The following is an 11,681-nucleotide window of genomic DNA, read 5'->3' as shown; positions in this document are numbered from 1 at the left end:
AAAACCCAAAAAAAAACCGAATCATATAAAAATCCTCCAGATTATTCCAACCAGTATTTAATTTTCCAAATTATAGCAAATGATGACTTGTATCCTTGACTGCTGAGTGAAAGCGAACAGAGAACCGTGATGAGATCCTGTTTGTCCTCATTTGACTCCGCTTGTACCAGCAACCCCCCCCCGCCCCCTCCCCTTTTCCTCCTCCATGCTTGGTGGTTTTGTTGCAGAGATAAGGAGGTGAGAAATAAATCCTGTGGCTCTCCATGAGGAGGGCTGCCTCTGCCAACGCGAGCTACACAAACAGGCTGTTAAGTTGTCTGGGGAATATAAACTTAGATGGAAGATAAGGAAGTGCTGCAGCTAACACTCACTCTGAGGCGCGGAGTCTGGTAGCTGCTTTTTAACATACATCCCAAAGTAAAAATATTCAACACTGAATAATTTGGCAGTTCAGTAAACACAGAGTTTAGGGAAACAAAACTTGGTGTCAGGAAGCTGGTTGAACCTTCCAGTTCTCCAAAGGGGCCTGGTTGAGTTAATCAGATGGCTCTGCTGACTGGCAGGAACAAGCAGCAGGACTCTGGATTACCGTGGATCTGGTATTAAAGCACGGTTTGTCCATTCACAGACAGACAGACAGATGGACTGGCTTCACATCCCGTCTGATGAAGTGAAGCGTGGGAACATGCAGCAGGGCCAGGCTGACCGAAGGGAGGGAAATCTGAAATGTTTCCACCTCAACCAGCTGCAGCACTAAAGTCCTAAAAATGCTCCAAATTTGTCCCAATTTAGCATAAAGCTGTCAGCTGACCTTCCATCACTTTAGCTCCAAAATGAACATTCCTCTCTATGGTTTAATTTATTTCATATTATTCAACAGATCTGTTAAGCGAGCAGGTGGCTGCAGGTCTGCAGCTCCAACTCTCCGTTTGATTGATGTGATAATTTTGGTTCTTAGAGATCCGCCTCCGAGACAAACTGGAAAAAAGCTGGAGGGAGGGAGAGGTTGGTATTCAGGCAGGGGGATGAGATGAAAGCAAAATGATGTAGCAGGTGCTTGTTTAAAATGTAGGAAGAGCATTTTAGCATTAGGGTGAATAACCGCCTTTTATGTCTGTTTGAAAATGATGCTTTTAGGTGAAATCCTTAAAATACCCCAAAATGTCAAATTATCAGGTTGATGATTCTTACTGGAGAAAATCTTGACACTAGTAACACTAGCTGGTGAGACAACAAAGGCGAGGGCAGATCTAGAGGAAGGATTCAGCCAAATGGTTTTGAACGCAGCTCGTATTTGCATAAGATTTGTATCTGTTTGCTGAAGCCGAGCACTGCTTTCAAATAGGATTTATTAAACCATTAACCCCCTTCATACCAGTGTGGGTGATATCCTCAGAAAAAGCTTCACTGGCAACAATAAGAAGGTTTTTCTAGTTAGAAGTTGGTTGACCCAGGAAAGTGTGAGTGAGGAACGAGAGTAGAAAGACGGGAAGAGGAGCAGGCAGCAGCGGGAGAAGGAGTTTGGTGTAGGCAGAGCTGTTTCTGGCTGCCATGTTGCTGGCAGGACAAACACTTCAGCCTCGCTGCAGGAAATTTACTTTTTCCTTCTGGTTTGAAGCCTGTTGCTCAGATAAAAAACAAAAAAAACTTAAATCTCCAGGATCCAGGCTTAAGTTTTAATCCCACACCTGTTCCAAGTCCTCCACTCCTGAACTTGTAGCTGCAGAGACAAAATAAAAAGATGAAGTTTAGGATTAGGAACCATGCTATGTTCTTTTTTAGATGCTGATGTTTTCCTGGATTTCATTGCATCTTATGTGAAAGCTGGAAGTTTTTCTTTGGGAGAGACAAATATTAAATTATCTCATTTTTTAAGCTTTTCTGTTTGCAACCTAATGTATATCAACCAGATGATTGACGTTCCCTCAGATGATTGACGTTCCCTCAGATGATTGACATTCTTTCAAATGGTTGACGTTCCCTTAGATGGTTGACATTTCTTCATATAGTTGACGTTCAATTAGATGATTGACGTTCCCTCAGACGATTGACGTTCCCTCAGACGATTGACGTTCCCTCAGATGGTTGACATTCTTTCAAATGGTTGACGTTCCCTCAGATGTTTGACGTTCCCTCAGATGTTTGACGTTCCCTCAGATGATTGACGTTCCCTCAGATGATTGACGTTCCCTCAGATGATTGACATTCCCTCAGATGGTTGACATTCTTTCAAATGGTTGACGTTCCCTCAGATGTTTGACGTTCCCTCAGATGTTTGACGTTCCTTCATATGGTTGACGTTCCTTCAGATGGTTGACGTTCCATTAGATGGTTGATGTTCCCTCAGATGGTCGACGTTCCATTAGATGGTCGACGTTCCATTAGATGGTTGACGTTCCATTAGATGGTCGACGTTCCATTAGATGGTTGACGTTCCCTCAGATGGTTGACGTTCCCTCAGATGGTTGACGTTCCCTCAGATGGTTGACGTTCCCTCAGATGGTTGACGTTCCTTCAGATGGTTGATCGTTCCCTTAGATCATTGACGTTCCCTCAGATGGTTGACTTTCCCTTAGATGGTTGATGTTCCCTCAGATGAAATCCCTGTTTGTTAAGTCCGGCTTTTTTCATATATCCTTCCAATCAACCAAACTGCCTTAGAATACTTTAAAATAGTTTTGATTTGCATTTCTTCCGCCTCTCTGAAATGTTTTCGTTGGACTTGAGCAACTTTCACTTAGAGGATGACTCAACCTTTCCCACAATACTTTGATATGTAATTAGTCCTCTTTTTTTTTTCCTCTTAATTTAAGAGCACACAGCTTTAAAAAAAATTTACCGAATTAGCATATCAATCACATTTTACAGAACCAAACCAACATTTTATTGCTCTACTCTGGATTTAAAACCCTGAGAGTTCCTACTGGGTGTCGGGAAGCGGCGTTTACATCCCCTCGCTTGAGGTCGTTGAACCAGAGCCATGACTACAGCTCCATGGTGATACCAAGTCATCACCTCCCGAGTCACAAGTGAGACTCCGGTCTTTAAACTCAAAAGAAGAGGCAGACACTTCCTGGCTGCCATCCTCTCATCCTTATTTCAGTTTAATTAGATTTGCTGTAATAAATGGCAGGTGTGAATGGAAGAACGTGGAATCGAATAAGCTTAAATAAAGGTTTAGTTTGGGGTGAGAACATCAATTCTGCCAGATTTTTACACCTTTTGATGTAAAATATTTGTTTGGTATCTTTTTTTAATCCCATTCGATGCCATCTTAACAGGTTATCTCATTTTCACATCCACTATAGGACGCCCTCGTCTCAATCAACCACAGATTTAGGAATTTATTAGAGAACAGAAATGCTGCACCTGTTTTCTAAACGTAGGAAGAACTCAGCCAGCTGCTCTTTCACTTATTCCTTCTACCCTCATTTCAGAGCAGAGGTGGAAAAGAGGAAAGCGGGTCTGGTTTTTGTTCCAGAAAGAGAGCTGGGCTCAAAATGAAGGGATGGCCGCACAGAGGAAGGAAGTGAAAAAGGTAGAAGGATGAGTAACGGAGTCAGGAAGAGAGGACGGTGATGACGGTTAAATGTGCTCAGTTCGGACTGTGCGTGGTTTCTACTGGCAGAGGTGGGAAGAATGACAAGTATGTGGGACTTTTTCCAGAGCTGTGGTTTATTCAAACACTGCGAAGTGGCGACGCAGAGAAAAAACAGAGGGGGGAGCTGAAACAAGGAAGGGGGGAGGGAAACCCAGCAGCTCAGTTATATACATCCCTCTATGAATACATGTTGATGACATAGACAAGGGTTTGATTTATTTTTGCTCTCGTTCCGCCGTATCTTGGACACACATGCGTGTACGGATAGGGCGGGGGGGGGTCACGGCTGCAGCCATTGTTGTTCTGGCCGACAGACTTCCTGTTCAAGGCAGCTGCGACGCCCAACGCCACGACCCAGCGACAAAAACACACCAAACACACTCATTCACACTGCATCCTGCTCACACATTCATACCTGGAGAGCACTTCAAACATGCACAAATAAACCCGGCATTAAGAGAATACAGCTCTGTCTGATTTAAACCAGATGAACAGAGGTTTTTAACTGATTATGAACCTCTGTGGAGACTCAGAAACACTCTGCTCAACAACTTCTAGAGGAGCTACAGTGCAGGAGAGACACTGTAAATATCAACACATCATAAACTCTGGTTTACTGCAGTGAACTCTGTTCTGATCTGTGCTAAAGCACGCTAATCAGAGAGAAACTTATTCCCATCTATGGATGGGATTTAAAAACTCTGAATTTGTTTAACTTTTACTCTTCATTAACTAGAAACAAAGAATGGGAAATATTGCCCTTTATTATTAACAGTTGGATTAGCAGAGGAATAATACAAGTTCATTACCTCATCTCATCCTTTATTATTTAGATAATATCAAGCTTATATATTTGGAGTGATTTAGTTCACAGCATGAATCAAGTTTCATGTTTCTACGGAGATTTATAAAGTCCAAAAAAGTAAAAAAAAAAAAAAAATCCACTCGACTTTATTTCCAAGTTTGATGACGTTTCTCTTCCATCCAGGAAGCTTTTTTAATTTAAAACAGTCAGGAATAGCGTTGAGTTCCAGGCTTTATACAGCAGCCCAACAAAGCCTTGTTTTAGTTTAGAAAACATGCAAATTGAAACAAACGAACGGGTCCACCCCTTTGGAACGGCGTCTTTTCTTAGCCTGAAATTCCCCATACCTGTCTATGTCTCTGTTGTTAAAGGGAATTGTTGGACTGGCTCTATTTCTGACATTTTGAATTGGAAAAAGCTTCCTGGATGGGAAGCGAAACGTCTTCAAACTTGGAAAAAAAGTCCAGTGGATTTTTTTTTTTTTTTACTTTTTGAATGACTACAACCTGGATGACTGAGAATCTTCATCAGCATACATCATTTATAAACTTATTTCCAGCAGGTATAAATCCAGCTGAAAACTGTTCATAAGTTTCTCATAGCAGTTTGGACACACCTCACGTTTTTGTAAATATCTTTTCATAGGATAAAAACCCAAACAAATAGATTAAATATATTGTTTCCTCTTAACGTCTGGAATCTGGAGTTCACCAGATTGCCTCTGAGCTGGTGGATGTTGGAGAACTTCTGCTTAGGGTGATCCACAGGGTTCAGGTCTGGAAACGTGCTTGGCCAGTCCAGCACCTTTTTCCTAAATTTCTTTACTGAGGCAGCGGCCATCTTGGAGGTGTGTTTGCGGTGGGTATTGTGTTGGAGCACCACTTTGCAGCCTGTTTCTGAAGGAAGCAGATTTTTCTCTGCTTTAGTTTGTCACAGAACATGTTGAGCATCATGGGTCCATCAGCGGAACCACAGCCAGCATGCAGCCCAAACCATGACTCACTCACCACCATGCATGGCTGTTGGTAAAACACACCTGTCTTTGAACTCATCACCTGGTTACCACCAAACAACTTTTCTCAATTTGACCCAAATCTGGTCGTCTTCTTACATCAGTCTGCTTTTCTTCAGCTACCTGTTTGTGAACCTGCTGCTTCCTCTTTAGAAAAGGCTCCTTCCTTCCTTCCTTGCTTCCTTCCTTCCTTCATTCCTTCCTTCCTTCCTTCCTTCATTCCTTCCTTCCTCCCTGGCTCCCTTCCTCCCCCGTCATTCCCTTCCTTCCTTCCTCGCTTCCTTTTTCACTCCCTCATTCCCTTCCTCCCTCGTTTTCTTCCTCCCTCCCTCGTTCCCTTCCTTCCCTCCCTCCCCCCCTCCTTCCTTCCTTCCTTCCTTCCTTCCTCCTTCTTTCCTTCCTTCCTTCCTTCCTCCCTCTTTCCTTCCTTCCTTCCTTCCTTCCTTCCTTCCTCCCTCATTCCCTTCCTCCCTCCCTCATTCCCTTCCTTCCTTCCTTCCTTGCTTCCTTCTTCACTCCCCTCCTCCCTTCCTCCCTCGTTTCCTCCCTCCCTCCCTCGTTCCCTTCCTTCCCTCCCTCCCCCCCTCCTTCCTTCCTTCCTTCCTTCCTCCTTCTTTCCTTCCTTCCTTCCTTCCTCCCTCTTTCCTTCCTTCCTTCCTTCCTTCCTTCCTTCCTCCCTCATTCCCTTCCTCCCTCCCTCATTCCCTTCCTTCCTTCCTTCCTTGCTTCCTTCTTCACTCCCCTCCTCCCTTCCTCCCTCGTTTCCTCCCTCCCTCCCTCGTTCCCTTCCTTCCCTCCCTCCCTCCCTCCTTCCTTGTTCCCTTCGTCCCCCCCTTGTTTCCTTTCTTCCTTCCTTCTTTGTTCCCTTCCTTCCTCCCTCTTTTCCTTCCTTCCTTCTTTCCTTCCTTGTTCCCTTCCTCCCCCCCTAGTTACCTTCCTTCCTTCCTTTTCTTTCTCTCTCTCTCTCCCTCCCTCCCACTGATAATTAATAAAAATATAAAATGATTAGTTTTTTTATAACTGTATTCTTATTCGTCTTGTTGTTCAGATATTTTCCCGCAGGTCTCGGTGTTTCTTTACCACATTCTGCTGCCTGTGTTGGTTTCATGTCTTCTTGTGGCTGTTTGGGGGTTTGGCTGCGGCAGAATTGCAAATCACCACCATCTCTGATTCACCCCACTGTGGGTTTACTTTAAATGTCAGGATTTCAGCAGCTTTCAGACCTCCATCACAGCAGCGGACCCCCACTCTGCAGGAATTTGTTCCAGACACAGCCAGACCACGGGGGGGCGAGGTCGTCTTTGTGGTGTTACAGAGTTCCCACTGGTCAGATATTTGACAGAGCAGGATGAAAATGTGGATTTAACAAATTATTGAGTATGAAAGGACGGTTTAGTGGAATTCAAGTTTCACATGAAGCGCCGGCCGCAGGAAGGAACCTTTACAGCTTTGGAAAGCGACAATAAAACTGATAATAATCAAAACAAAATGAGCCACAAACTGAACCAATGTTTTCCAAAACAAATTTTTGACAACGAAAACGAAAAGGGATCAAAACAACAGCAGAAAAAAAAAATCCAGTTATAAATTCAGACTTTTCTTATCCCCAGATTTTTTTAATCTAAAATTTTGTGGAAAAAGTCAAAATTTGATCATATTTAACTTTAGCCTCTATTTGTTTTTTTTACAGTTATGTTTGGTTTTCTATAGTTAAATAAAAACTGGTTGAAATTTTTTTTACCTCAGTTTTATTCCAGATAATACTTTTCAAATTGCAAGTAATATAAAGGTTGGACCTCATGTACTTTTCTTTGTTGAGTTTACTGCTTCAGTTTTTGACTTAACATACTTTAAACAAATGAAATAAAAATCACTTCCCTTACCAACTAAAATATATTTTTTAAGATATTATCTCTAGTTATGTTAGGGGATGATGAACAACGTGTTAACGGCTCACTTACCTATTAAAATGTGATAAATTCATTTAAAAGGACTTCATATTTACTCTAAGCCAATGTTATTATTATTGTTATTCCTTCTTTTTACCTCAAACAAGTAGGATGAGTTGTTGGAAGTTGGAAGCTTTAGGAGTCAAACTACGGGTCGGTCAAACCGTTTTAATTCCTGGTGAGAAGAAGAGCCCTCTGAACGTATTTGGTTTCAGTAGCGGCTGAGTTTTACTACAGCAGAGGAGACGTGTTGGCTGCTGCCGGCTGTTTTTCAGCCAGCGAAGTGAAGTCTGGTTGTCTTTAGCGTCTGACGGCTGCTTCCATTGTCATCCCAACACGGCTCCGGCTCTTATCTGTATGCGTGTGCGAGTAATGCGACCAGACAGGCGACGTTGTGTGTGTGTGTTTTCTAAACGTTTGTGATGAAGTGCAGAGTGAGTGTGTGTCGAGTCAGCCTTTTCCATCCAGCTACTCACTCATCCTGAAGTCTAATCCCCCTAATCCACCCCCCCATCCTTTTTTTTTGATTCCTCCCCCCTCGTTGTTCCAGTTCCCTTCCCGTCTCCCAGTCCTCCCTCTTCCTCAGATCCAGTTGCTTCTAAATGTAGCTACTTATTGTTGTCATGCAGATTAAATGTGCTGCTTTGCTCTTCAGGTTTTATTATAAAAATAAATAGTTTTTCTTTTACGCTTCAATCATGAAATGTTTTTTATGATTAACATTGTTTTTATGAACTAAGGTTAGCAAAATGTTTGATTAGCAACATTTCCTGAAACATAATTCAGAAGAAAGAACACTTTGACACATTTTTAGTAGATCAGATTGTTGTGAGTCTAGTCAATCATTTCTTAACATTTATAAAATATGAGAAATGGTTCTGCTGGAGGTTAATTCCTGTTAAAAGGGAGTTTTTCCTCTCCACTGTCGCTACGAGCATGCTTAGTGTGAGGGATTGCCTTGGAGTCAATAACCTGACTCCGCCAGATGGATTTGCTCCGCATATCCATCTGGAAACCTTCCATTGAAGTAATTTTGGGAAGGGGCGTGAATACTGGTTAGCTGATTGGCCTATGTTGGTGATAGACGGGCCAAATAAACCAATCAGATCAACGAAGCATATGACGTACTAACAGAGCGACGACGAAGAGGAGCCAATTGATAGATCAAACTCTTGCCGAAACCAGTCGGGAGAAGAGCAAAAACATCTCTTCCTCTGAGAAAAGCCTCCAGAGCAGTGTTTTGCTCTTCTTTCAGTGAAGAAATACTCTGTAATTCCGATAAAACTTGCTCGATAGCCACGCTAACGCTAGTTTCATCGGCTGAAGCCGCCATGTTCTTTAGACTGAACTGTCGCGCTTTATGCATTGGATCAAACTAGAATTTAGGAGCCATTGAAATCTGTTTTATTCTATTGCTATCGCAGTAATCTGATCTGTGTTAAATAAAGACATCCCGTTTCTTTGCAATACAATATATAGTTCTTACAATTATATATAGAATAGAAAATCCCTTTATTGTTCCACAGTGGGAAATATTGGACTAATTTAAATGTGATTTGTTTGTAACTTGGTTTGAGATGTTTGACAGTAAGGCAGATGTCTTTAGCATGAACCTAAAGGGAACTCAGATCTATCAGGTGTTAAAATTGTTGCTAAAGCAACTTATTTCCTACATTGGATTGTGGTCATGTAGTTACACAGTGTCCTCTGCCTATTTTAATACTCTTATCTGAGATTAAAGGAGCATCTTGATATTAAATAAAAGTGGCCCGAGAATGGAACCTTGAGGAACTCTAGCTGTGATCTTTGTTTGCTGAGATTTATATTTATCCAATGACAAAAAATGATCTTTTTTAAAAGATTTGGAAAAATGTTTGCAAATAAAAGTTAATGTGAAGTCAATGCATCTGCAGTTTAAACTTCCAAAACTTCCTAGTCTGAAACTGATATCAACCAGTTCCAGAGCTAAAACCTTAAAACCTGCCAGCATGTGAATAAGCATGGTGTCTTTGCAGTCTGAACTTCCTGTCAGTTTATTTTTCTTCATTTTCTTTCCTCCTCTCAGACGGTGGAGCGTGAGCAGGTGGACGGCATCCAGCCGAAGCTGCAGCACATCAACGCCGTGGGTCAGGGTCTGATCCAGAGCGCCGCCAAGCTCACCGACACCCAGGCGCTGGAGCACGACCTGGAGACCACCAACCTACGATGGAACTCGCTCAACAAACGGGTACGACTCTGAAAAACAAGATGTTTTGCTGGGATTTCAAGCCTTCATCCTCACAAACTGATTTAAATGAAACAACAGCTCTGCTCTCCGGATTTTTTTACTATTTAATAATTTTTTCTCAAAGTTTTCAAGTGAAATATTTCTCAGGTTAAATGGAATAAGAAAATCCAACGACATCCACAGTAAAAAAGAAACGTTTAAATATGATTCAATAAGATAAAAAACAGGATCAAAATTTATTCATAAAGGAAAAAAAGTGCTGGAAAGGTTTATTAACTTATCATAAATTCAATTAGTTCAGGGGTTTGTTTTTGTGCATCTTCTTCATAGCTTTTATATTATACTTAAGTGTCTTAAAAGTAAAAAAAAAAAAAAGTATGTTGTATCTTTTTGTCTATTTCTCAGGTTGCGGAACGAATTGCTCAGCTGCAGGAGGCCCTGCTGCATTGTGGGAAGTTTCAGGATGCACTGGAGCCTCTGCTCAGCTGGCTCAGTGACACAGAGGAGCTGGTAGCCAATCAGAGACCTCCCTCTGCTGAATACCGCGTAGTAAAGGCGCAGATCCAAGAGCAAAAGGTAAAACAATGGAATGAAACTACAACTGTTAAACAACAAATGCATTTTTAAGATAATTTATTTTTTTAATAGATTTTTGTAAAAGAAAAAAAAAAAACACTGCCTTGAATCAGTTTCCAGTCTAGAAAAACATGTCTCCTTGTTTATCATCACACATTTCCTGTGTTTTTGCACATGCATGTCCTGAAGTCAGAGATCAGTAATGCTTTTTTACGTCTGTGACGTAAAAGTTTCACCTTTTAGCTTAAAGACGACAAAAAGTTTAGGGCAGATATTCAGTTTAGCTCGATATCTGGTATAGAATAATATACGAGGTTTAATAATCTGATGAAAAATGGGTTCATTGTCGTGGAGAAAATGCAAGTTATTTCTGGGTTGCACAACAAATGAAGTAAGCTTCAGTTCAACTGGACAAAGGCTCTATTCAAGGAACAAAAGTAGAACCAGACTTTATGAAGCAAAGACAAAAATAGGATGATAAATATTTCACAGGAGGCATGTCTGTTGTCCATCTGTGTTTTTGTCTTAATTTCAGCCATTCAATAAGAGTTAAAACTCATCTGGTTTCACAAACAGTTTTTCTTTCATGTGAAAAGCTCTTTGTAATGAAATAAACGGTAACTTGCAAGGTAATCATTTTGAGCTTCCACTTAATGCAGTGGTTCCCAAAAACAACAATCAGATGAAACCTGAGAGGATCGTTTAAAGTGTGTAAATAAACAGCCCTTCCTCGTTTATTCAGCTTCATGCAGAAATGTGTGCGGTTGTTCTTTTGTTCCTGCAGCATCGACCTGATGCAGTTTTAGTAAAGACGGTGTTAGCAGACTATGCTGAGAGCCCAACTCTTACAGGAGCCTCCAGTGATTCCCAAAGCAGGGCCAGTTTTTCACCATATTTCAGCTCAATTCCTGCTTGTTCAATGATTTTTTTTATTCGCATTAATGAGTACTAACTTGTTTTTAGGTATTGTCTACATGCAAAACTTATTTTTGGTAGCACTTGTTGAAATTAGGGGTGTAAATCACATCCATCATGTCGATTCGATTCAGTATCGATTTCCTGACCCAGCGATTCGATTATTTTCGATACCCAAGAATACACCACGATTCGATTCAAATAATCGGTTAATTATTATTTTATTTTATTATTATTTTTTTTACCTTACTTTACCTGTAAGTAAGGTTAAACTTTAACCTTACAGGCTTAACAAATTTCAAGTTTGAAATAAATCAATGAAAGCTGTAATATAGTTATGCATTATTATTTTTTTTTTAGAAACAACAGCAAATAACAGAAGTACAAAAGTTGCATCAAAAAATACTGCAAAAATACTGCACATAATCAGTGCAGTGACTGCATTTCAATACCTCGGCTCCAGACGTCCCGCCCCCTCCACAGACGCTCCGCTGCTCCTCTCCCAAATTGTAGCTGACCGCAGACAGTGCCGCTGACAGGAGGCTGGCTTGTTTTGTTTTTATGACCGAAATTGCGGAAAACAACTCGTGAAGTTT

General features: G+C 41.2%; 1 protein-coding gene across 1 annotated transcript in view; it reads left to right on the top strand.

Moving 5' to 3' along the window:
• LOC107090174 (microtubule-actin cross-linking factor 1-like) overlaps positions 1 to 11,681 on the top strand; it is a 186,697-nt gene that overhangs the window by 117,148 nt on the left and 57,868 nt on the right. Inside the window, exons 61-62 of the mRNA XM_015383416.1 lie at positions 9,433 to 9,594; positions 10,000 to 10,170. Coding sequence (XP_015238902.1) covers positions 9,433 to 9,594; positions 10,000 to 10,170 — 333 coding nt within the window. The remainder of the gene's footprint in view (positions 1 to 9,432; positions 9,595 to 9,999; positions 10,171 to 11,681) is intronic.

This window comes from Cyprinodon variegatus, unplaced genomic scaffold (assembly GCF_000732505.1).
Source record: "Cyprinodon variegatus isolate N-32 unplaced genomic scaffold, C_variegatus-1.0 Scaffold284, whole genome shotgun sequence".
Lineage (NCBI taxonomy): Eukaryota > Metazoa > Chordata > Actinopteri > Cyprinodontiformes > Cyprinodontidae > Cyprinodon > Cyprinodon variegatus.
This window is presented reverse-complemented; position numbering and strand designations above follow the sequence as displayed.